At 41.4% G+C, this 27,197-nt stretch overlaps 1 protein-coding gene across 5 annotated transcripts in view; it reads left to right on the forward strand.

Moving 5' to 3' along the window:
• The window catches only part of IL5RA (interleukin 5 receptor subunit alpha), a 40,723-nt gene that overhangs the window by 3,333 nt on the left and 10,193 nt on the right, over nt 1–27,197 (forward strand). For 3 of the 5 annotated variants that reach the window (XM_030801750.1, XM_030801751.1, XM_030801752.1), the window contains exons 1-7: nt 2,105–2,186; nt 4,288–4,433; nt 5,272–5,410; nt 8,805–8,958; nt 9,038–9,225; nt 11,640–11,785; nt 15,206–15,344. In XM_030801750.1, the coding sequence (XP_030657610.1) occupies nt 2,105–2,186; nt 4,288–4,433; nt 5,272–5,410; nt 8,805–8,958; nt 9,038–9,225; nt 11,640–11,785; nt 15,206–15,344 (994 nt within the window). Of the gene's footprint in view, nt 1–1,549; nt 1,619–2,101; nt 2,187–4,287; nt 4,434–5,271; nt 5,411–8,804; nt 8,959–9,037; nt 9,226–11,639; nt 11,786–15,205; nt 15,345–17,282; nt 17,367–27,197 lie in introns of those variants that run through there. The other 2 variants (XM_003264913.2, XM_003264912.3) reach the window with 2 other exon arrangements.

Consider the following 27,197-nt stretch of genomic DNA (forward strand, 5'->3'; position numbering starts at 1 on the left):
ATTCTATTTTTAGCAGCTATAAAATCAGAATACATGACAAATTCTAGGGGAGAGTGCTTGCTTATATAAAATATTCAATTATCTCTCCACTGAGATATTCAACAGTTTTATTATTTACTTCAACAATTTAATTGCAAAGGATAAATACACGTTTATTGTTTTTACAAGTACACTCATAACATAGTTTTACTTTGCCAGCGAAAGTCACAAAGAAATATTACTTTTGCATTTTTTTCTGACCTAGAATTCCTATTATTGAAAATTAGTGCAAAATGAGAGCATATTTGATATTATTTCAGGAAATGCTGACATTTTAAGAAATCACCTTCATAACTTAAAGAGGAAGCTATCTTCGTTGCTGTTCTTAAGGAATTTTTATGTTTGCTTCTCAGGCTTAGTAGATTACTAGTGTTTTCCTTTAATTCATTAAAATTCTCACTTGTTGAAAATTTTTAAAAAATTATAGAGTACCTGCTTTTGTTGTCATCGTCATCTTTTTTTTTTTTTTTTTTTAAATTTCTACATGGTGTGAAATCCTCAGAGAAAAATAAACAGGATTTTAAAATCAAAACTGGCATACTTCTGATTAACAGTACTTAAGTTTATTTGAAAAGGAATTGAGTGATTTATATGCCGATCCTTTCCTGCTGTTGTGGCATTTTACCAATTTCATTAGTAAGTTCAGCAGTAATTGTAGCAACTTAAGTAATAATTTAAGAAGTAATAATGAAGTTAAGAGTGTTCTATGCTATTTCCGGGAGGTATTCATTTAGCCCAGGTCTCTCCTGTGGTTCTACCGGAATTATATTTGGAAAATACCAAGCCACTTAAAGAAATGTTTTAACTGAAATTATAAATCATTGTAATTAGTACCATAAAGTTGACAGAGCATAAGTTTTGCCACTGGAAGATCAGAGATTGGGTCTAGGCTCCATTACTTAACAGCTGTTTGATCTTTGGCAAATTATTTCACCTTTCAGACTCCTTTCCTTCGTGGGTAGGAATAATGTCTGTGGAAGGGATTTCCATCATGTATAACAGCCACATGTGTCTGGTACCAAATCTTTGGGGGGAGCACGTGGTACAAGAGTAGGAAGAACTCCTGTGTAAAAGTGAGGACAACACAGGGGAAGCCATGCGTGTTATTTGCCCTTAGTTAAGTTCTTATGAAATATGCCTTTCAAAATGTGCAGAAGAAAAACTCAAGACTTCTCATCTACAATTCCCAGAAAGAGATCACCGACTCTCCTCTTTGACACGTAGAACAGGATGCCGAGACTTTTGTGTGTGTTCACGCTGGGTTATCATATTTCCAGCTCTAAATTCCTTCTCATTGCCCAATTGTTTCAAGGAGATAGAAATACTGTCTTTATTTTCCCCAGATCTATCACTATGTTTTTCAATTCTTTTGTGACCTGCTCCCTTTGGGGGGAGAAAAAAAACAAAGAAACAACAACAACAACAAAAAACAAAAACAAAAAAAAACTCTTCAAAGTCAAAGTACCACAAGTTGATTCTGGATTGGTGGTACAAAGTTTCTCTTTCTCAGGCTACAGGTTGTTTTAGATTGAAGTTTCCTGTCATGTTCACTCATCTTTAAATCCTCATAGTGAAAATGGTAATGTTGTTTATTTCTTTTATTGATTACGCTAGAACTTCTGCTGTTCAAAGATCTGCTCTGGTCTCTTACCGAAAAGCAATCCCCTCCTATTTGTTTCCTTCTCTTCCAGCTTTGCACATACCTTGGGTTCCACCAGGAATGTCTTTTCCCTGTTGTGTGTGTCAAGGACTCTAGTTCACCATTTCGATGGCAAATCAGAAGTCTCTGCTCCTATTGTACCCCATACACACCTTTATTGGGGCAGTTTTTCAACTGGTTTACATTTATCAATTTATATTTCATTCTGTCCTTCAAACTATGAATCTACATTGGAAGGGCAAAGTCCAAGATTTGGTCATGTTTGTACTTCTAGCACATAACAAGTATGCCATAAATATTTGTTAAATGGCCAAACGACTACATTTTATGTTAGAAAGCAGCTATCAGTTTTTCTTAAAAATAGTAACAAGATGATTTTGATATCTCCCCTGTTTTCTGTAGGATATGATCATCATGGCACCTGTATTACTGATTCTTTTGGGGGCCACTGAGATACTGCAAGCTGACTTACTTCCTGATGAAAAGAGTAAGGACCTTCTATTCATTTCAATAATGTTTATTTTTAAAAGTATGTTAGTAAAAGGATAACATTATTTTCTCTTAAACTGTCGATTAGAACATTATATATGGATTTTTATGAGACAATATTTACCCCCATCAGAAGACAGATGCTTTAAACATGCTATATTTTAAGAAAACAATGTTGGCTGAAATGCAAATGTGATGCTACAGTGGGAAATCAAAGTTAAAGTGTGGGCGTCCAGGCACTATGGAATAAAGCTGGTGCCAGTGGTCGCATTTGGAATGTCTTCCCACACAAGGGAGTAGTTAGAAAGCCCCATGACCAAACATTAAGAAACTTCCACTGCGTTTTGTCCTGAAATTTGTTGATGTATGTGTTTGGTGTGATGACAGAGTTTAAGGAAAATCAACACATGGTCCCAGTCTAGCATTGTCAACAGAACTATCTATGGTAATGACAATGTTCTATCTCTGTAATGTCCAGTGCAGTAGCCACTAGCCATATGTGACGATTGCGCCCTTGAAATATGGATAGTGCAACTAAGGTAATGAATTTAAATCAATTTAGGCTGTACACAGTGGCTCACACCTGTAATCCCAGCACTTTGAGAGGCTGGGGCAGGTGGAACATTTGAAGTCAGAAGTTTGAGACCCACCTGGCTAACACGGTGAAACCCCAACTCTACTAAAAATTCAAAAATAGCCAGATGTGGTGGCACATGCCTGTAATCTCAGCTACTTGGGAAGCTGAAGCAGGAGAATAGCTTGAACTGAGAAGCAGAGGTTGCAGTAAGCTGAGATCGCACAACACTGCCCTCCAGCCTGGGCGGCAGAGTGAGACTCTGTGTCAAAAATTAATTAATTAATTAATTAATTAAAATTTCAATAGCCACAAGTTGCCAGTGGCTACCATAATGGACAGTGCAATATAGACAGAGCTCTAAAAATCCTCATGTGGTAAACATGGATGTAGAGATGTGGAAGTCTGTTAAGGTCAATGGATAAATCCTGATAACTTAGTAAATGAATAAAAGAAGGTTTTGTAATTGTGTGCACAATACTGTCCTAATTGTAGTAAAAAAATTAAAAATTGCATAAATATACGCCCAGAAAAAACATAATGAATATTTCATAGGTTAATGCCATTCTTAGTGGTACAATTATTTTTAAAAATTTATTTTCTTCTTTTTGCTTATCTGTGTTTCCCAAAATTTCTTCAATAAGTAGATATTGATCTTGTAATTAAACAAAAGCTTTTATTTTGAAAGCAAAGTCAGAGAGTGGCTCATGGGGGGAGAAGAAACCTTTTCTTTCTGTAAAGCCCTTTTTAAGTAAGTTTGCTTGCAAATATTTTTGTCTGTGACTCATAATAAGAGGTAAATACATTTTTACATTATGTACCAGCACACATACAAATATATAACTACCTTTATGTAGTGGAAACGAGATTCATGAAACAGCTCGTATTATGTTTGATGCACACCGATATTTTCTATTCTATTTTTCTTCGACATTATTACAAATTCTGGTCACAAACCAATACATTGTTATTATTGCCTGTTAATGGATAATGACTCTCAGTTTGAAAATTATGGTTATAGTGAATAGTGATATAGTAACATGTTCATATTTCAATAAAAATATAGGTATTAGAGGTAAACACCTGGACATGGGCAACGTAAAAAAGATATTAAAAACAGTTTTAAAGAAACCTCTTCTAGGACGGGCGTGGTGGCTCATGCCTGTAATCCTAGCACTTTGGGAGGCCGAGGCAGGCAGATTATTTGAAGTTAGGAGTTTAAGACCAGCCTAGCCAACATGGTGAAACCCTGCCTCTATTAAAAATACCAAAAAACAAACAAACAAAACAAAACAAAAAACACATTAGCCCAGCGTGGTGGCATGCGCCTGTAGTCCTAGCTACTCGGGTAGAAATGGCCACTTTCTCTTTGCCCCGATGTTACAGGCACGCATGAGCAAGTGTGTCTGTGGTGCTGGCAGGTCCAGGACAGCATCTGCAGGGCAACAAATATTCAAAAAGTTTTAAAAGTGCTGCCTATGTCCAGTTGAACATTGTGTTATTTCTTTATTCTTTGAATCAACAGTTTCACTTCTCCCACCTGTCAATTTCACCATTAAAGTTACTGGTTTGGCTCAAGTTCTTTTACACTGGAAACCAAATCCTGATCAAGAGCAAAGGAATGCTAATCCAGAATATCAAGTGAAAATAAATGCTCCAAAAGAAGATGACGTAAGTGTTTATTCTAATGGATATCCTTATTGAGAATAAATATGCATTTTGACTGCATTTTCTTTGTCAAATAAAATTTTGGATTAAAAAATTAAAATTACTGACAGGCTCTTTGTTATGTTACCAGTAGAATAGTGTCTCTGTAAGAATGCCTGTGAGCTAGTGCTGGGTGTATTGTTCAGCGTTAAATAGCATCGCAGAATATTTTAACTTTCGGATGATTCTTTCCCTTCAGGAAGAATGTTTAGTAACTTTTTAGGGACAATGGATTGGATACTGGTTTTCTGTTTCCCCTAAAATTACCAACAGAACAGGAGACAGGAGCCTAGTAAAACAAGAAGAGAGCAGGCAGAGTGGAGAGTCAGGGAAACCAAGTTCAAATCCCAGCTCATCCACTTCCTGCCTTTGCAACCTGGGACAAGTCATTTAGCTTCTCAGAGCCTCAGTTTTACCTCGGGGCTACATTCAGTCACCTGCTACATATTAGATGTGCAATAAAGTCAAACAAAGGGAGAAGTGATTCATATTCACTATTTTTCAGTCAATATGGAATTCTAGAGAATTTTCTGTCAAACATTGACCTCTGGGGAGATGGTGGTCAAAGGGAATTTCACTGTAATATTTCATTTGTATTTACAAGAATAATGTGTTCATGCGTCATTGAGAAATTACTATGTTGTTATTACAATGGTTTTGTTTTGACTTTTTTCCTAGCAAAACTATTTCATTGCATCTTACTAATCATTTAAAAGGTAGAAGAAAATGCATATTTGATTAAAATAGCTCTATTAAGGCTAGTTCTCTTTTATGTATCATGACTTGTGGGTTTTATTTTTAGTATGAAACCAGAATCACTGAAAGCAAATGTGTAACCATCCTCCACAAAGGCTTTTCAGCAAGTGTGCGGACCATCCTGCAGAACGACCACTCACTCCTGGCCAGCAGCTGGGTTTCTGCTGAACTTCATGCCCCACCAGGTAAAGCAGGCCTCCAAAAGTCCAGTTTGTATGTTTTGGACTTTGCAAATATGGAAAAGTAGAAAAATTAACACTAATTCACTTTTCTTTAGTCAGCCACTCGTTCTTGTCAAGTACTCTCCCGTATCAACAACATCCTAACCAAGGCTGCTGCCACTTTGTATCATAACCAATTGAATTCCATCTGGCATATTCTTGCAGAAATATCCACCGTCTCTGCATTGGCCTCCAGTGGAAAGCTGGTGTTTCTGATACTTAGAATCAGTAATACTTCTGATCAAACACTTAAGTGCGCACAGACAATAGGGGAGAGAAAAGAGGAGAAGCAGGCTACCAAGTCCTGGGACATGTGGGTGCACTCAGTAACCATTGTCTTGGTCAGTTGAGCTCATGGGTAATTTTCAAATGACTATCTTGTCATATCACCAGCTGAAAAGACCATGCCTCCTGAATTGTGTTGGTGACTTATAACAGAATCATAAAGATCTTCTCATTTACTTTTTTTTTTTTTTTTTGTGATAGAGTCTCCTTCTGTTGCCCAGGCTGAAGTGCAGTAGTCTGTTCTTGTCTCACTGCAACCTCTGCCTCCTGGGTTCAAGTGGTTCTCATGTCACAGCCTCCTGAGTAGCTGGGATTATAGGTGTGTGCCTCCATGCTGGACTAATTTTTGTATTATTATTATTATTATTATTATTGAGATGGGGTTTTGCCATGTTGGCCAGGCTGGTCTCGATCTCCTGGCCTCAAGCCATCCACCCGCCTTGGCCTCCCAAAGTGCTGGGGTTACAGATGTGAGCCACCGTGTCTGGCCCCATTTACTTGTTATAACTTGTCTAGACCACATACCAGCCAATTTGCATGGGCTTGATCCCAAGTACAGAAACTAATCCAAGGTAGATACAGGATCACAGAGATGGGTTATTGTATGTGGCTTATCTCAAACCACTATTCCCCCTTTCTATAATGAATAACTGGACTTTACCTATGAGGCACTTTGCAGCTTACATTTCTACAGTTCTAATTATCCTCTGAGCACTCTAATATAGGATGACACTGATAAAAATTATTTGTTTTGAACCAAGTGGAATTCACATAAAATGATTCTTTGGATGAGAACTATAAGACAGAGAGTTGTCAGGATCTCTAAAATACTGTACTTGGGTGTCGACTTTCTGGTCATTTGGTGCATGGACAAATATATATTAGGTTGGTGCAAAAGTAATGACCAAAATCACAATTACTTTTACATCAACCTAATATATGCATATATTCATGAACTGAATAAGTCAATTTGCTTTGAGGTAGTTCTTCTTTCCGTCTGTGCAAAAGCACAGATATAAAGAAGAAATCCATCTTTAACTTCTCTACAGGTAATAAGAGGCTCTCTTGCATCATCTTCTCCCTCTGCTTCTTGAAAGACACTGGCTGACAGTGATAAAAATGATCTACAGCTGACTTAAGCTACGATCGAAAGACCCCCTTCTATCTCTCAAGGCTCCCACTTGGATGCGGTCCTTCCTGGCCCGGGTGCAAGACCTTGTTTCCTTCTCTGAGCAACCACCAACAAGTCCAGTGTTTCCCACAGTGTATTTTAAAGACTAACAGTTAATACAGCAACAAGAGGTTGAAGTGAAAACAAGCCTTTCTAGTCACGTAATTTGAGAAATCCTTAATGAAGCAAACATAAAAAGGTTGCATTTAAAATCTTGCCCAGGTGCGATGGCTCACGCCTGTAATCCCAGCACTTTGGGAGGCTGAGGCGGGAGGATCACTTGAGGTCAGGTGTTCAAGACCAGCCTGGCCAACATGGTGAAACCCCGTCTCTGCTAAAAATACAAAAGTTAGCTGAGCATGGTGGCACGTGCCTGTAATCCCAGTTACTCGGGAGACTGAGGCAGGAGAACTGCTTGAACCCAGGAGGAAAGGTTGCAGTGAGCTGAGATCATGCCACTGCACTCTAGCCTAGGCAACAGAATGACTCTGTTTCCAAATAATAATAATAATAATAATAATAATAAATAAAAATCTGAAGGTTTTCCTTTTTGTTTTTTGAGACAGGGTCTCACTCTGTTGCCCAGGCTGGAGTGTAGTGGCATGATCTTGGTTCATTGCGGCCTTGACCTCCCCAGCTCAAGTGATCCTCCCACCTCAACCTCCCGAGTAGCTGGAACTATAGACACGTGCCACCACACCTGGTTGATTTTTGTATTTTTTGTAGAGTTGGGGTTTTGCCATGTTGCCCAGTCTTGTTTCAAAATCCTGAGCTCAAGCAATCTGCCCACCTCAGCCTCCCAAAGTGCTGGGACTACAGGTGCATGCCACCACACCTGGCTGATTTTTATAATTTTGCAAAGACGAGGTTTCACTATGTTGCCTGGGCTGGTCTCAAACTCCTGGGCTCAAGAGATATCCACCCGCCTTGGCCTCCCAGAGTGCTGCGATTACAGGCATGAGCACTGTGCCTGGCCAATTCAAGGTTTTCTTAAAGTCCTTGTATATTAAAGAGGACTTTAACATGCTAATGTGCATCAAGTCTGCAAAGTCTGCAATCTTGCAGTGTTGTCAAAACTCATTTCTTCTGAGCAGCAATCTGTGTAACTCATGAAGAATTTGGATACAACCTAATGAATCACACAATTCTAGGATGGAAAGGGGTACTCAAGACCTTCCTGTACCAGCCCTCTCCTTTACAGTTGAAAATACAGAGCCCAGAAGAGTGGGGGTCAATGTTTCACAGCTAGTTATTAACAAATGTGGCATTAGAGCACCAAAGTTGCTGGACATCAACCTCCAAATGACAATATATTGTACTTCTCTTGAACTTCCACACATTTATTGCACAAACACCACCCGCAAGCCCCAAACAAAATACCTGGGAAGCTCTTTAATATCAGAAATGGGGACTTTATAATTCTAATTCCGTATCTCCAGTAAGTTGGCCTTTGGTAGTTAATAGGTTTCTAGAAATACATGATGATGGCCAGGCATGGTGGCTCATGCCTGTAATTCCAGCATTTTAGGAGGCTGAGGCGGGTGGATCACTTGAGGTCAGGAGTTCAAGACCAGCCTGGCCATCATGGTGAAATGCCAGCTCTACTGAAAATACAAAAATTAGCCAGGTGTGGTGGTGCACACCTGTCATCCCAGCTACTTGCGAGGCAGAGGCACGAGAATCGCTCCAACCCAGGAGGCACAGGTTGCAGTGTGCCAAGATCGCAACACTGCACTGCAGCCTGGGTGACAGAGCGAGGCTCTGTCTCAAGGGAAAAAAAAATGTGAAGATGATTATTTTTTGGTGATGAGTACGATGTTCACATCACTATAGTTCCAAAAGGGCATGAAATTCAGAGTTTACCATGGCAATGTTTTGTTCTTTTTATTTTTGACTACCTAGGGTCTCCTGGAACCTCAATTGTGAATTTAACTTGCACCACAAACACTACAGCAGATAATTATTCACATTTAAGGTCGTACCAAGTTTCCCTTCACTGCACCTGGCTTGTTGGCACAGATGCCCCTGAGGACACGCAGTATTTTCTCTACTATAGGTTAGTACTGTGCCTATTTTTACTTAGGCAAATGGTTGTTTCCTGCAACCTCATAAAACTCGTGAATGTTCCAATTTAGGTATGGCTCTTGGACTGAAGAATGCCAAGAATACAGCAAAGACACACTGGGGAGAAATATCGCATGCTGGTTTCCCAGGACTTTTATCCTCAGCAAAGGGCGTGACTGGCTTGCGGTGCTTGTTAACGGCTCCAGCAAGCACTCTGCCATCAAGCCCTTTGATCAGCTGTTTGCCCTTCACGCCATTGGTAAGATCAACTTAACCCAAAGCTAAAATAACCGAATCTCAGAATCTCAGCACTGGAGGGAAGGGTTATAAAGATCACCTAGTTTTACTACTTTTCTGATGCCAAGTAAGCATCAGACCCATGTTTGAAAACCACTGGGGGAGGGTTCTCCATCCCAACACCACCAGTGATTTTTGCTGGATAACTCTGTGTTATGGAGGGCTGTGCTGGGCACTGTAGGATATTTAGCAGCATCTCTGGCCTCTACACACTAGATGCCAGTAGTATGCCCCTCTGTCCTTGAGCTGTGACTTTTAAAAAAGTCTCAGACTTTGCCAAATGCCCCTCAAGGGGTAAAATTTCCCCCAGTTGAGAATCACTGCACCAGAAAAAGTGAATTTAGCTGCTTAAAAGAGACCATTTAATATTTCATGAGTTCTGACAGGTTTTGTGAAATTTCTGCCCCTGGGTCCTGTGATGGACTAGTGCCACCCCAGGTGATTTGAGTCCTTTCCCTATAGAATAGCCTCTCTTAGCTGTTCACAGTCAGCACGTTTCCCATCCAGAAGCCCTTCTTCTCCCAGGCTACCATCTCTCTCTCTGAATTTCTCACTGTTCTGGCCCATCTCCTGGATGTTCTGCAGCTCAAATATCTCTCAATGTGCAATTCTCAGCTCTAAAAATTCTCTTCATGGTTTCATCTGCTCAGTTCTCAGTAGAGAAGACACTCTCCCTCATCCCAGATAGTTCTATTAGTGAAACTCATCAGGCGCTCTCACATGGCATTCTCAGTTATGGAGATTCCAGATTTCAATGGTGGGTGGTTATTATGGGCTGTGGGGCAAGATTGCCTGGATTTGGATCCTGGCTCCACCACTGGGTGAGTGACCTTGGACAAGCTGATCATTACTTTGTGCCTAATCTTCTTATCTGAAACAATGGAGAGGAATCAATACTTCCTGTGCAGTTTTCGTGAGAATTGTGTTACTAATGATAAAGTGCTTAGAACAGTGCCTGGCATAAAGGTTTAATAAATACACCACAATATTATTTAGAGGGTATGATTTGGCTGTGACATATCTATATCCAATGGAATATAACTTTGTGTAAAGAATCATAGCCCTTACTAAAGAGGTTATGCAATTCTCTCCACTAGTATATTTCTTAGGCGAACTAAAAATGTCACTTTCATGAAAATAGGCAATAAAAGATGCTGAGGAAGACCTAAGAAACAATGATATTAATATGAAAAAGGATATGATCTAGTACAGACCACAGGAATTCATTTTTCTTTTATGATTTTCATTTTATTGAGGCTAATTCCTAGGATTACTAAAATAAATAAGTACTTTCTTGGTAAAGAATTTTCTTCATAGGGAATAGGAGACTCTAAAGCCAGTGGATTCCACTCTTAGCTTGTCCCTATTAATTGTGAGATCTAAGTCATATTACCTAAGACAAGGACACTCATTAAGAATTCATTTCCCCTCACCTCACGGGACCATAAGACAATCAGGTGAGATCTCAAGGGAAAGGACATTAGAATCCTAAGTGAAGACAAATGTAGCCCAATCCATTCTTAATTTTTTTTTTTTTTTTTTTTTTGAGACAGATTTCTTGCTCTGTCGCCCAGGTTGGAGTGCAGTGGCGCAATCTTGGCTCGCTGCAAGCTCCGCCTCCTGAGTTCACGCCATTCTCCTGCCTCAGCCTCCTGAGTAGCTGGGACTACAGGCGCCTGCCACCATGCTCAGCTAATTTTTTGTATTTTTAGTAGAGACGGGGTTTCACCATGTTAGCCAGGATGGTTTTGATCTCCTGACCTTGTGATCTGCCCGCCTCAGCCTCCCAAAGTGCTGGGATTACAGGCGTGAGCCCCCACGCCCGGCCCCAATCCATTCTTTTTGATGCAAAAGAAAACTGAAGCTTCCTGCTCCATCCCCCAAACAAACAAAAAACAAAAGACGCAGTAAACAAAATGAAATTACAATTAAAAACTGAATCTCAGAAAGGGGAAGTGATTTGCTCAGGGCCACATACCTACTGGGAAGAGGCAGGGCTTGGGGGAAGGTCCAGGGAAATGTTCTCTCAGTGGTCAGGTTTATTCTGGGCCTGGTACAACTTGAGTAGTAAAGGTGGACGGTGGGTAAGTCTTGCAATGAGCTGAGGGGGTAGAGATTCAAGCATTCAACTCCATTTGGAGTAGTAATCCTTGTAGTTTCCAGAAAGGGTCTCTTCTTCTTCAGCACTATAAGACAAGAGTATTATGGGAGGCCACCGGCTTCCTGTGGCTTGGAAATCAGTTGATTAAGTCCTGATGGTAAATATTTGAAAAAAGCTTATCTTAGAAATGCCTTGAGAAGTGTGGGTGGATTGGAGTTATCAGCTTTGATCACTGATTCTAAAAAAAATCACGGATCTTTCATTCCCTAACTTAGATCAAATAAATCCTCCACTGAATGTCACAGCAGAGATTGAAGGAACTCGTCTCTCTATCCAATGGGAGAAACCAGTGTCTGCCTTTCCAATCCATTGCTTTGATTATGAAGTAAAAATACACAATACAAGGAACGGATATTTGCAGGTAATTACTCAGATCATTCCAATATTTGATGACAGACATTTGTTTTAGAAACATTTAAAAAATTATCTTCAGTGACTGCAACCAAATTACAGCTTGGTACTAACAAGGTCAAAGTTAACTTAATCTACCCAGGTATTATAGATATAACCAAATAGATATAAACCAAATCTTACTGGCCTTTTGTTTTGAAGGAACATACTTTTGGTTGAAACTAATACAAAGGATTAGATACAGACTCACTGGTACTAGTGCTGGTTAAAATCTAAAATGATAGACGGATGCAGTGACTTACGCCTGTAATCCTAGCACTTTAGGAGGCCAGTGTGGGTGGATCACCTGAGACCAGGAGTTCAAGACCAGCCTGGCCAACATGGTGAAACCCCATTTCTACTAAAAATACAAAAATCAGCCAACATGATGGCGCGTGCCTATAATCCCAGCTACTCGGGGGCGGGGACTGAGGCAGGAGAATCGCTTCAAACAGGGAGGCAGAGGTTGCAGTAAGCTGAGATTGCACCACTGCACTCCAGCCTAGGTGACAGAGCAACACTTCATCTAAAACAAAAACAAAAACAAAAAAAAACACCAAACTAAAATAATGCATCTACTATAAAAACGGTATGATGAATTCTCAACAAATTAGAAATAGAATTCCCATATGATCCAACAATTCCACTTCTGGTTATGTATACAAAAGAATTGAAAGCAAGGATTCAAAGAGATGTTTGTACACCCATGTCCATAGCAGCATTATTCACAAAAGCCAAAAGCTGGAAGCAACCCAAGTGCCCATTAAATGAATGGATAAGCAAAATGCAGCATATACATATAATAGGATATTATCCAGCATTAAAAGGAAGGAAATTCTGACACATGCTACCACACGGAGAATCCTTGAGGACATTATGCTAAGCAAAATAAGTCAGTCACAAAAGGACAAATACTGTCTGATTCTACTTTTATGAGGTTAAATAGTCAAACTCATAGAAACAGGGTAGGATGGTGGTTACCAGGAATTGGTAGGAGGGTGGATGGAGAGGTATTGTTTAATGGGTACAGAGTTTCAGTTTTGCAAGATTAAAAGAGTGTTGAACATTGGTGACACAACAATGTGAAAGTATTTAATATCACAAAGCTGTACACTTAAAAAGGATTAAGATGGTAAATTTCATTATATGTATTTTACTACAATTAAAAAAACTCATTAGCACTAATAGACAAAAATTTCAAGGGGAAAGGAACTGAGAAGAAAGCCAATCAACATTTCTTGAGCATCAATTATGTGTCAAGCTTTATGATGTGTTTATTCCATCCTCACATAATTCTATGATGCAATTACCATTCCCATTTTATAGGAAAGTGAGGCAAAAGAGATGAAGTAACACTCCCACAGTCACAAAGCTAGGAAAAAAAAAATAGGATTCCAACTCATGTCTTATAGAGAGTAGACAAAGCCAATTCAATTAGATTCAACAAATATTTACAAATTCGCCTCTTTGTGAGAAATAAGACTGTTTCTGCCATGTTACCCAATCTTGTGACATACTTGCCCAGCCTTGGGGTTGCCCTCCCACAGGAAAAGCCAGTACAGCTAGACATGGGGGTGTGGGCACAGAGCCTGCTCTGCAGAGAGGAATTGAATGGAATCTGTAAGGATGAAGAGAAACTAGTCTGGTGAGAAAACATGAGAAGGACTTTCTTAGCCAGAGCGTCCCAAAATACTTATAAATGAAGGACTGTGTGTGCATGTGTGTGTGCGTGTGTTTTTATAATGTCTAATCTACCATAGATTGGTGCTTTTGTCAAATACAATAAAAATGATTTACTAGAAAAAATTAAATATAGCCAAAGACATGTAAAGTGTCAGTTCACTGATCATGTGTTTGGATATCATGGCAATGTCAAATTGCTATCAATACTTCCAAATGGCAGTCATAATTTTATCTGTATTTAGCCCATCACAAGCCAGTAATAAATAGTTCCTGTCTTGCACCAGCCTAGGAAAAGGAGTAACTTTATGCTTGAGAGAGTATGGTTCTTTCAGTCGAGTGGCAAGCAATTCAGTCTGCCTGGATGCCTGGACATAAGACCAACACTGAAATCATGACTCTATATTTGACACTGTGACTTCTCCCAGAGTGGCTCTATAAGATTTTGCTAAAAAATAAAGAAATGGCTTCTTTTTTAAAAACCATGACTATGGGCAATGGATGCCACAAACCCATCTCTCTCTCCTCTCTTCTATCCCTGAACCCTGGCAACGACTAGTCTGTTCTCCATCTCTTTAATTTTCCCATACCTAATTTTGACTTTATACTTTTTAAAAAAAGAAGATTCCAAAACTGAATAATCTACAGGGGCCCACAAAATCTGGATCTGTCCCTGAGCCTTCAGCCTAACAGATATAGAGTATAAAAAGGTCCATGCATCACCGGGGCTCCTGTGTTAGCTCTGCAACTTTTTGTGTTAGGATCAAATGGACTAGTGTGCTTGGCAAGTAAGATGGGCATCGTCTCTGTCAGTGAGATCCCTGAAGGATAATAATATACCCAATGGCAGCTATGGATGAAGGGGCACATTTCCATTCTTGCCCTGACACAGATGTCAATTCCACACCCAGGACATGTGGACTTGCACCTTGAAGATAGAAAATTCATACCGTGTATGAATATACATGTGTGTATATTCATGTGTGTATAGTTTTACACAATAGGGAAATATGTCTACATTTGCAGAGTAAAAGAAGAATTTTGGTAGCAGCATGAAAACTAGATGTGAGTGGGGAGGGGCCACATGGACATATGATATCAGTTAGTGGCTACTGCAAAGGTCCAAGCAAAAGATAATAAGAGCTAAAATAGGCAACGGTCACAGGGCTGGAGTAAAAAAGGGAGAAACACCTCCGGGGGTATTCAAGATACAGGTGTCAGGAACACATCTCTGGCACAGGGGACTAGCTGGATGGTGGCGACCATGATCAGTATAAGGAAAAAGAAGAAGGGCTCATTCATGAGAAAATAGCTTCATTTCAACACTAGACAATCTAGCATTCATGTGATATTATTTAGTAATGTGACTATAGATTATGGAGGGACCAGGTGAGGGAATAATGCATTCTAGCATAGGCCACTCCAGTCTTTCAGTCTGGAAACATCAGCTGGGCCTGGATAGGAACACCTGGATCTTGACTGTTGATCATTTCGTATATGTTGGTTACAAGATAGCGTTCCACTGAAGGGTGACTGCCAACACGTCCACACTAAAGCACCTAGCATAAACGAATTAATATGTGCCCTGTTGATTTTAAAGGGCTTGCTGTACAGTGAGTCACAGGACCTATATAGGACCTCCCATTCTGATAATTGGCAGAACTAAATTAGGTGTCTAGAGATTCTTATAATGCTATTTTTCCCCACTTAGATAGAAAAAATGATGACCAATGCATTCATCTCAATAATTGATGATCTTTCTAAGTACGATGTTCAAGTGAGAGCAGCAGTGAGCTCCATGTGCAGAGAGGCGGGGCTCTGGAGTGAGTGGAGCCAACCTATTTACGTGGGTAAGTAGCTTATGTTTATTTTACATTGGCAGCCTTCCTTGTGATCAAAAAAGGTAATCCCAGAAGTGTACACGTTCACTCGTGGGTCTTAAAATGGTTTCATATCTCTATTGTGACTTATTTTCTATCAGTCTACTGCCTTTTCAGTCAGGAATAGATTTGCCATGAAGCCAGTGAAGTTTTTAGGTGTCTAGGCTTCTCATTAGCACCAACCCTCCTAGACCTGGTGCCTATTTTTTTTCCAAATTTTGTTTCTACTTCTATCCATTTTTTAAATTAAACTTTTTATTTTGAAATAATTATTAGACTCACATGCTGTGGGAAGAAACAATAGAGATCCTGTATCTCTTTCATCCAGTTTTCCTCAAGGGTAACATCTTACAAAACTATAGTACAATAGTGGAATAGAATATTGGTGTTGGTAATCCAGATCTTACTGATTTCATCAATTTTATATGTCCTCATTTGTTTGTTTGTTTCTTTTTGGACAGAGTCTTGCTTTGTCACCCAGGCTGGAGTGCAGTGGCGCCATCTCAGCTTACTGCAACCTCTGCCTCCTGGGTTCAAGCGATTCTGTCTCAGTCTCCCGTGTAGCTGGGACTACAGGCACATGCCGTCACGCCTGGCTAATTTTTGTATTTTTAGTAGAGACAGGGTTTCACCACGTTGGTCAGGCTGGTCTCGAACTCCTGACTTCAGGTGATCCACCGGCCTCAGCCTCCCAAAGTGCTGGGATTACAGGCGTGAGCCACTGCGCCAAGCCATATGTCCTCATTTGTATGTGTGTGTTTGGTTCTATGCAATTTTAGCACATGTTTAAGTTCAGGTACCCATCACCACAGTCAAGATACAGAGCAGTTTCATCATCACCTGTTACACTTTTATAAACAAACCCATCTCTCTCTCCTGTCTTCTATCCCTGAACCCTGGCAACGACTAGTCTGTTCTCCATCTCTTTAATTTTCCCATACCTAATTTTGACTTTATACTTTTTAAAAAAAGAAGATTCCAAAACTGAATAATCTATAGGGGCCCACAAAATCTGGATCTGTCCCTGAGCCTTCAGCCTAACAGATATAGAGTATAAAAAGGTCCCTGCATCACCGGGGCTCCTGTGTTAGCTCTGCAACTGTTTATGTTAGGATCAAGTGGCCTAGTTTGCTTGGCAAGTGAGAGGGGCATCGTCTCTGTCAGTGAGATCCCTGAGGGATAATAATATACCCAATGGCAGCTATGGATGAAAAGGCACATTTCCAGTCTTGCCCTGACACAGATGTCAATTCCACATCCAGGACATGTGGACTTGCACCTTGAAGATAGAAAATTCACACCCTGTGTTGGCCGGGCGTGGTGGCTCATGCCTGTAATCCCAGCACTTTGGGAGGCCGAGGTGGGCAGATCACGAGGTCAGGAGATCAAGACCATCCTCGGTAACATGGTGAAACCCTGTCTCTACTAAAAAATACACACAAAAATATTAGCCGGGCATGGTGGCGGGCACCTATAGTCCCAGCTACTCAGGAGGCTGAAGCAGGAGAATGGCGTGAACCCAGGGGGCGGAGCTTGCAGTGAGCCCACCGCACCACTGCACTCCAGCCTGGGTGACAGAGTGAGACTCCATCTCAAAAAAAAAAAGAAAAAGAAAAAAAAAAGAAAATTCAAACCCTGTGTTTGCTATTACCTGCGTGTTTCCGGCAAGTCAACATAGGCATTGTATGAGAGAAGGAAACAGTTAAAAAGCAACTAGTGCGTCTCATGTGTATGATAAACCATTCAGCATGGGGAGGCACACACATGTCGTTAACTGTTGCACTAGGTTTATAAGAGCATGGGATGGTGGGAAGAAGACTGGAGCCTTACATAGAAAGCCCAGGTTTAACATTCAGCCTTGACAAGGATTGATTGTGTATCCCCAGACAAATCATTTCTGTTTCCTAGGATTCTCAAGATAAAGGAGATAACATCCAGCTTTCCTGCCCCACAGCGTATCTGAAATAAAAACAACAGCAGGGATAGCAGATTACACGTGTTTTTTTATTTTTATTTATTTATTTTGCCAAGCACTATGCTAAATACATTATCTTAGTCCTATCAAAAAACTTGTTTGGAAAGTTTAGGTAATTGGCTTAACTCTGTTCTCCATGGCCAACAAGTCGCAGAGATGGGGCTCTAACCCCAGATTAACTGACTCTAGCACTTGATATCTAGACACTCTGGCATGGTGGGACAGGATTCTGCGAGCTTTAAAGTGCTGGGTAGACTAAAGTCTTATTTAAGAAATTTTGGGGATGGGTGCAGTGGCTGACACCTGTAATCCCAGCACTTTGGGAGGCCAAGGCGGGCAGATCACAAGATCAGGAGATCGACACCATCCTGGCTAACATGGTGAAACCCTGTCTCTACTAAAAATACAAAAAATTAGCTGGGCATGGTGGTACGCACCTGTAATCCCAGCTACTCGGGAGGCAGGAGAATCACTTGAACCCAGGAGGCAGAGGTTGCAGTGAGCCAAGATTGCGCCACTATACTCCAGCCTGGGCGACAGAGCAAGACTCCATCTCAAAAAAAAAAAAAAAACACATCTTGGTAGCCAACCTTTATGATTATGGGTGATCAAGCATGTGGATGCCATCTCTCATGAATCCTATGAGGTATTCATTAACCATTGGAAGAGTATACATAGGAGAGATTTAGTTCAGGCACATGCCAAAATGTTCTACTATTTAATTCATTCGCTTAAGCTATGGGGTGGGTCTTCAGGAAAGTCTTGGGCAGTGACCCATTAGCCCATGTGAAAATGACTCTGATCTGACACATAGCAGGTAGATTTCCACTGAAGACTGGCAAAGATAAGGAAAGGCCTAATAAGTGGAGAACTGTTCTGAATCTGCCAGGGGGCTGGTCATGCTAAATTACCGAGTTCCCAAAGGAGAATAGCGTCCCCTAAAGTTGTGCAACACACAACCAGCTCAGCCTTACAGGGGTAGCCCTCACATCACTCAGAGACTTACAGGAGCAGCATGAGCCTTCCTGGGGAGAGGGAACTGAAAGGACACTAAAAGGAAGTGAGAATGGGCCAAACTCACCTGCTTCATAATTCTGTTGAGACCAATCTTCCCCTCCTTCCCCTCCTCCCTAGGTTGATGCCCCCACCTAACTAAACTGACCCAGCACACACAGGACTTTCCTCTACATGGCTCTATTCGCACCGGGAAAATTCACTCTGTTCCCCAGGAGGGAAACAAATATGAGAAGCATTAATCAGTCTCAGGGAATTTTTAACAAGGTCATTAATTTTGTCAAATGCCTAAGGTGGAAGTTTAATTTTTGTTACTTGAATTCAATAGACTTCTTTTTAAAAATGCTTTATGTTACTCCCCAGGGGCACAAAACTCACTGGCTCAAAACTATTGCTATTTCTAAGTGTCTTCTCAACACCTCTCTCTATATATATTCAATTTTGGAGATTTTAAAATGCTGTCTAAGGAAACTTAAACCAAGATGATGGACACCAAGATCAGAATCCTGGATAAGAACTTAGTTATGCTTTCTGAGTCTTTGACTTTTGAAGTCACAGTCAATGTTGACTGTAGAGAATTTAGACCGTGTAAGGTGAAAAAGAAGCACTAGATATTCAGGACATCTAGGTTTTTAGCTACAGCTCTGCCAACGTCTACCTCTATGATAGAAGCTAGAGATGACAAAAGATAATATTTTGTGAGCAAAGTAATCAGAGACTGCTTAGAGTGCAGCATTGAGGATTCTGAGGCTAAATTAAGATTGTCAGAAGGAATCATGATCTTCTGCCACCACTGCAAGGGACAGAGTTACCAGCGTGACAGGGTTTTTCCACCCTGACCTAGTCAGTCTACACCTAACCTCTCTGGGCTTAGCGTCCTCACCTGTAAAATATAAGTGCTACACTACAAACCTGCTTCCATCTCTGCCATTCACATTCACCTCCTCTGCACCACCCCGCTGCAAAAGTGCTGAGAGTGAAATTGTAATCCATAATGAGTGCTTATTTTAAGCTTGTTTTTAATTTATTATTCACTCTCCACTTTAGAGCTCTCTTACCATTATTATTTCCTAAATAACACCTTCCTAGTTTGAATCTGGGCTCATTATAGTTTTCCCCCAGGTGTACCTCGTTGCCATTATCTATAGCAAATCCCATTTCATTTACTGCCACCCTTTCCGTGAAGATGAGCTGATTAATATTCCTACTCACCTTATAAATCCTTCCTTTCTGGAATTTACTCCTCTGCTCAGTTTAGGATCATTAGTGAATTTAATCAGTGTAGACTTTCCATTTTCATCAAGATGATTTATAAACATGATAGGAAGTCCAAGCCCCTCTGGGACATTTTGCATCGCTCTTTTTTATCCCTTGAGGATGCAGCCATAATTATGTTCAGCCAGGAGTCTATCAGGCGATTTTGCTGCTACATTCATTTCCTTTAACCACGCTTTCTCCTCTTTTGCCTTATCTTAAAAACAGCATGCTGCAGCCCTCCCACTCCATTTTACTGCAAGACTCAACTCAAATATCACCCCTTTCTTAGATATTAATTCCCCCCATTATTTTAATGTAAGAAAACGGAGGTCCTGAAATACTAAATGACTCAGCAGTTGTCAAACAGCCAAGAAGTGGCTATTAATGTACAATTTTCTCAAATAGATGACATATGAGCCAATTAGTGAATGAGAATAGATTTGATTAACTAATTAACCCATTATAGCCCTAGGTTATTTCATTAAAAAAATGAGACACAGGGTAAGTTTTGATTGATGAGATAAGGTGAGCTGGGAGACGCTGGGGGTGCTGTCCAGCTCTGTTGGTAAGGTCCCTGGCCAGCCAAGGGGCACAGGGGACAGCAGGGAGGGGATACATTCAGCAAGTGAGTGTTCTTTGCTTGCTCTGAACAGTGCCTGATTGGCTCTCCTGTCCTAGAATTTCCAAAGCATGGAATTTTTTAAATTAAAAACAATTATTTCAGCAGCTTTAGGGGTACAAGTGGTTTTTGGTTACATGGATGAATTGTATAGTGGTTAAGTGTGGGCTTTTATTGTACCCATCAGCTTAATAGTTTACATCATACCAAATAGGTAATTTTTCATCCCTCATGCTCCTCCCACCCTCTGCCCTTCTGAGTCTCCAGTGTTCACTACACCACTCTGTATGCCTCTGTGTACCCAAAGCTTAGCTCCCATTTGTAAGTGAGAACATCTGGTATTTGGCTTTTCGTTCCTGAGTTACTTTCCTTAGGGTAATGGCTTCCAATTCCATCCAAGTTGCTGCAAAAGACATTATTGCATTCTTTTTGTACAGCTGAGTAGTATTTCATGGTGTATATTTACCACATTTTCTTTATCCACTCATCGGTTGATAGGTACTTAGGTGGATTCTGTATCTTTGCAATTGTGAATTGTGCTGTGATAAACAGGCACGTTAGGTGTCTTTTTGATATAGTGACTTCTCCTTTGGAAGATTTCTCAAAAAACTAAATAAGGCCTACAATTTGATTCAGAATTTTTTTTTAAGAGATGAGGGGGTCTCACTATGTTGCCCAGGCTGGTCTCAAACTCCTAGGCTCAAGCAATCCTCCTGCCTTAGCCTCCTGAGCAGCTGGGACTATAGGCACATGCCACTGAGCTGGGCTGGGATTTTTTTTTATGGAAGTAGCAGTTTCATTTTATCGGTACTCGTTATCAACTGCCCTAGATCAGCTGGCTTCTCTGTCTTATCTTAAGAGCTAACTTCCCAATTTTCACATGTCTTTCTCCTTTTTAAACTTTCTTAACTTCCGGATTCTTCTGTTCCTTTGTTATCTTTGCTGTCTCCTGTTTATCGAAACCTTTTGTTTCCTGACCCTGGTCTTCATGAAGCTGTGTGTTTTCTCAAGTCCATCATCTTCTCTTCTTCCCTCCATCCATGAAGCTCAAATGCCAAGTGTGAAACAAGGAATGATGAAAATAAATTTTTCCACGGTCATGTCCTTGCTCACGGAAGAGAGAGTTATGTGGGTCTACCCTGCACTTATTTCTGGCTGTGTCTTTGGTGAGGATCAGTGGTTCTGAGACCTGCTTCTTCTGTGACAGACCACAGTCACCGCAATTGCCCTTCAAAGAAATGATGGAGTTTTGCTTTGACCTCACTGAAAGCAAAATTTGATGGCCAGGATCTATGCAATGATGCTACTGGGTTCCATTAAAAATGTATTCTTTTTAAAGCTTTCATTGGTCTTGAGATGTATGGCACCTACACCCAGGGGAGTAGAAGAAGACTCAGCACAGTTTTCAGATCACTCAGTCATGAGGTCACAGCAGACAGGGGCACCTGCTGCCCCCAGCAGCTCCTTAAACATAGAGATGTGTTGTTCATAGGAAATCTTGGCCTTTGCTTTCCTGTCAGAGTTTGAGCTGGTAGAGTGGGGGTCTCAGAGTCCTGTGACACATCCTAGAATCTGTTAGGACTTAATGAAAATGGGTTGAGGTAGGGTATCAGGATGGCCTATGGCAATATGGGCTGGAAGGAAGGCCACCCCAGAGAAACTCCTGTGCCTTTTTCTTTTGACTTGACATTCACGGGCTGATGTGTGAGGTGACTTGGTACCTTTGTCCTGGGCACTTGGAATCGAAAACTGGAGTCACCTTTGGGACCATCAAATGCATCTTCATTTTCCAGTTTGCCTGCATTGTGCCAAGGTCCCGCAGCTCCAACCTGATTCCTTGGACTGTGACTCCCACCTGGAGCTCTGATCCCTTCTCTCTGTCTCTCCTGATCCCGTCCCTCTCCTTCAGCAGCTTTTTCTTGTTAAATTCTCACACTGTGGCAAAATGAGGAGGAAGATGAAAGGGAACTGTTATAGGCAGATCCACATGAGCTATCCCTAGGCCTTCCAAAATAATCTTGCAAAACTCTTGTGACGTTACAGATGGGAGCCACTGGGTCTACACCGTAGCAAAAATTGCTTAAAAGTAGCAAGAGTTGACCCAATAACAACATGAAATACCCACTTAGGCTTACCTAAGACTAACACAGCTTATTGTGGTTCTGGTTTTCCTGTGTAGACAGATGGCTTGGTCACACTGCTCCCTTTTGTCCAGGCTGGTTAGATCCCACCTGGTAGCCCCACCGTTTGTTCCCACCAGGGGGGCAGGACTGCCTCACCCCTGTGGTCATCCCACCGGCCTGAAGGAGGGCTAACAGGGACCTTTCAGATTTCATCTCCAAATGCCAGGAGCAGGGAGTTCCCACAGTGCTCTCAGGCACAGCCACCTCTATTGGTGCCTACATCACCCTTCAGGGCATACATTCTGCCTCATGGCGGGATGGCAGCTTTGGGGAGGGAGAGACTCTGTCAGGGGGCCAGCCCCTGTGCAGGACATATTCACCTACATCATCTTTTATCATCATACACATGATTGCCTAATCACACAGGTGAGAAAACAGATGCAGAGAGGTGAAGGAACTGCTGGAAGCTACACAGATAGTAGATGGGACACCCGGGTTTGGAACCCAGCCAGAGGATTGGCTCCACACCTGGGTTCTTTTCGAGATGTTCCATTGCCCCGGGGGTTATTACTCCAGCCAGGAAAACGGAGGCTGGAGGATGGGCCATGCTCAGGCAGACGGGCTGGGGGCTGTGAAAGCAGGAAGCTCTGCCAGCTCTTGACCCTGTCAGCCTCCATCAAGACAAGCCATTGGGAATGAAGTTAGCCTCTTCAGGCCGTTCTTGTCTAAATATTCCTGTCCAAGTTCTTCATGTTGTTCGTCTTAATGAACATTATGAACCCTAAATCCTTGAAGGGTAGGAACACCCATGCCCTTTTCTCTTCCTCAGTATCTGGAATATTTGGTGTGTGTTTATTTCTCCTGACCTGAGTTTATCACTCTGCATTTTGAGAATTCTGATAGCACTCCAATTTTGGCCTTGCTTTGATGAAAGGGAAATTATCTTGATGAATTTGTTGACACAATGCGTTTCATCCTAATTGTAATTATAATAAGTAATATTTATTGAGCACTGAGCACCTATGTACCAGCACTGTGCTAAGCACTTCACATGTGTTAATTCATTCAATCCTTGTCCCTGTTTTATAACGCAGGACATAGAAGCTGGAAAGGCTACTCTGCTGAAGATCACTTTGGTAGCAAGTGGCAGAACCAGGACTAAACCTCTTTTTTTTTTTTTTTTTTTTTTTTAATGAGATGGAATCTCGCTCTCTCACTCAGGCTGGAGGGCGGTCACACAATGATCTCGGCTCACTACAACCTCCACCTCCCGTGGGGGTTCAAGCAATTTTCCTGCCTTAGCCACCGGAGTAGCTGGAATTACTCATGCCACCACTCCCGGCTAATTTTGTATCTTTAGTAGAGACAGGATTTCACCATGTTGGCCAGGCTGATCTTGAACTCCTGACCTCAAGTGATCCACCCACCTTGGCCTCCCAAAGTGCTGGGATTGCAGGCCTGAGCCACTACACTCAGTACAGGACTAAACCTCTTTATCCCTTTTTGCTTACTTCTATGTGATGACTACATCCTCTGCAGCCAGCTTTCATCTGCTTTAGCAGGTTGATAAAACAGGCCCAGCAGCCCCTTACAGGGAAGAAAGTTCTGGGTTGCTTGGGGGGCTCCAGAAGGTACATAGCCCTTGGTGCTTTGTGGGAAAACCTGCGGAGAAGAAAACTGCCATGAGGAATTCCCCACTCAACTTCATCAAGTCTAGTCGTACTAGGGGGTAATGCAGACAAGCAGTACTGCAGTGAGCCATCCAGCTGATCATGAATGCACACACAAATACACACATGCACACAAATACACAGTCTCCATTTCCTCTTCTATTCAGTTAATTCAAGCCCAGTGCCACCAGATGAACATAGTGCAAGTTGTGTGTATGATCTGGGTCCTTCACTACTCTACACATTTTGTTCACTGAGGCTGCATTTTGCTGCCCTCTTTTTATTTCTGTAAACCAGGTACCTCCCACGGTCCATTTGACAGCTGCCTCAAAAGCTCACTCACCCAAAAGGTCTGCTCCTGACTTGCTTGCACTGGGAGCCTGTGATCTGGTTTGGGATGTTCATTCATGAATGATGCCTGTCGCCCCTCCAACCAGAGGCAAGTCACAGGAAGCTAGTTAAACCCTGTATCATAGACTGCCATATTGACATCCTCTCAATTATCCAACCCTGTTGGTGCCATTTGAACTTCTCCCAGCACCTGCTGGCTCTAAAAACACAGCAGGCCTGCTCCATTGGAAGCATCCCATCAATTTACTAATTAGCTCTTTTCCCTGGAAACCTCTTGTTGAGTCTGAAATAAGATTCAAAATCAATATGTAAGCACTGAAAGTTCATACTTACATGCACAATTTAAGGTGGAACAGGCTTCCAAATCAAATTTACCTCCTAGGAGCTATTAGTCTAAACCTCATAGACCACAGAATTCTAGAGCAAGAGAAACTGCAGCCCTAAAAGGGAAGTGGCTTGACAAAGCTCCCAGAGGCAGAGCTGGGACTAGTTTGGGTCCAATGCTTGGAGTCCTTCTGCCCTCTGTGTTGCCACTGTCCCAGCCCACCTGCACCCCATGTCCCACTCCATATACATTCTAGGGTCATAGAAGAATAGCTGACTATTGGCTTATTTGCAAGGTCAAATGGTGAAGATGTCAAAAATAGTGGAAACTGAGGTCCCCAGACAGCAGACAACTGAATTTCCCAAATGCTCTAAATTAGCGATGCCTAAAAAGCACCCAGGAATCAAATGGGGAGTCTGGAGAGCTTCTCCTCCTTATAAGAACAGGCTGTGTGACTTCTTCTTTCTGAAACCCATCTTTGCATAACAAAATGGCAGTGCCCATTGATTTCTTGAAAAGAAACATCTGTGACTTCCTTTTTAATGGCAAGAAAGGTATTCTCCTTGAGTCAGAGCAAAGAGTCAAATTACCTCAAAATACTTTTTTTTTAATCTCCAAGGTTGGAGACCCCAGAATTCAAATTAAGACTATATTACGGGACCTCCCAACTTTCATAGTATTGAAATTCTTAATCATTTTGACCCAAAGAATGTATACTTTCAGTGGGATCTTCCCTCCTTGCTCTACTTTCAGTAAAACCAGAGTAGGTGCTTACTTTGATTCACCAATGTACTGGCATTTTTTTGCATATATAAATAACGGAACAGTAGATAATCCACAAGTAATGTCTACTTCGAATAGGTATGTGAAAGCTTTTGCTTGCACAAAATTTTCCTGCCAGTTTATGTTTTCTTCAAGGAAAAGCTGACCTTGGTTGTGTTTTCAGGGGTTAGTTCTGTTTTCAACTAGCTATAGGGGAGTAGCCCTGATGCATTTGGTGCAACTGGAGAAGCCAGGCCAGGAGAAATGACTAATGTGCCAACTCCTTCCTGGCAGTGACCATGACTTTGCTTCTCACGTAGTACCTTGTATGCATCAACAACATTTTTTCATTTAATGAAATAAAATCAGGGTTGCCTCTATATTTTTGCTAATTCAGTGAGAATCTTCACTTCTCAAAGTGAGGGCTGAAGTGAATAACTCGAGAGTGGTTTAACTGAAAAGATTTTTGTAATCATGGTCAGAACAAAACGGTACTGTTATCAAAACTTGCCATATCAGACTAGGGGGTATTGCACAAGTTGAGACCCAAATGTGACTGAGAGTGTGACCCTGATAATTATTTACAACACTGCCCCTTCTTTCTGCAGAACCTGTACTTTTTCTGTTGGTTTAACCTAGTTATAAACAGGATAACTTTTTTTCTGCTGATGTACCACTTGCTGAATTTGCATCCGGTGTCTATGAACCTACAGTTTCTGAATGTGGTTATCAGGATACTTGCATAATGGTTACGAGCATGGAATAGTTTCAGAGATGGGGCCATGAAGCAGGTTGAATTCCTTATTCAGGAAATCAGACTGGGAAATAAAGTAAGATGGTATTTGATTTGCTGTTATTTGTCCCAGCTACTCTTTACATCACCTAAGAGAGAATGCAATAAAAACGAAGTCTAACAGAGCTCTCAGTTCCAATGCAGAGAACTGAGTATTAATCCTGGAACCATCAAGTATCTGTAGGATTTAGGAAAATAAAAGCTTTGCCACTTTGAGGGTCTGTTTTCTATTATTTAACAAAATGTGGCTAATGCCTTTTTGTAAAACAATAGACATAAGTATATTTCAAAATAAAACTTGAAAAAAATACTATAGCCATAGGGCTAGGCACAGTTGGTCATGCTTGTAATCTCAGCACTTTTGGGAGGCCAAAGTGGGAGAATTGCCTGAGTTAAGGAGTTTGAGACCAGTCTGGGCAACATACTGAGGCCCCATCTCTACAAAAGATTTTAAAAATTAGCTAGGCATGGTGATGCGCGCCCCTGGCCCCAGCTACTTCAGAGGCTAAGGCGAGAGGATTGCTTGAGCCCAGGAGTTAGAATCCGCAGGGAGCTATGATCATGCCACTGCACTCTAGCCTTGTTGATACAGCAAGACTCTATCTCATATAAATAAATAAATAGTCTAGTCATAGGTTTTTAACAAAGGGCTTCAGTCTCACCTAGAGTTTGGGGAATGTCAGGAGAAATGGTAGTTTGCAAAGCAGCCACCTTTAATTAGAAAAGCTGCCTGCACACTTAGCCTTATCAGGCAGCGGGGATACAAACAATAGAACAGGGCTTCCCACAGTGAAGCACAGAGAGCTATAGGGATGATGCTCAGGGGAGTTCTCAATGAAAAGCAATGCTTAGAATAAGTGAAGCGAAGCTCCTACGTATTCAGTGTGCCCTCAGTTTTGCAGAGGGAGGGAGAGGAATGGGATTCCTACATCAA

The sequence above is a fragment of the Nomascus leucogenys genome, chromosome 21 (assembly GCF_006542625.1).
Source record: "Nomascus leucogenys isolate Asia chromosome 21, Asia_NLE_v1, whole genome shotgun sequence".
NCBI lineage: Eukaryota > Metazoa > Chordata > Mammalia > Primates > Hylobatidae > Nomascus > Nomascus leucogenys.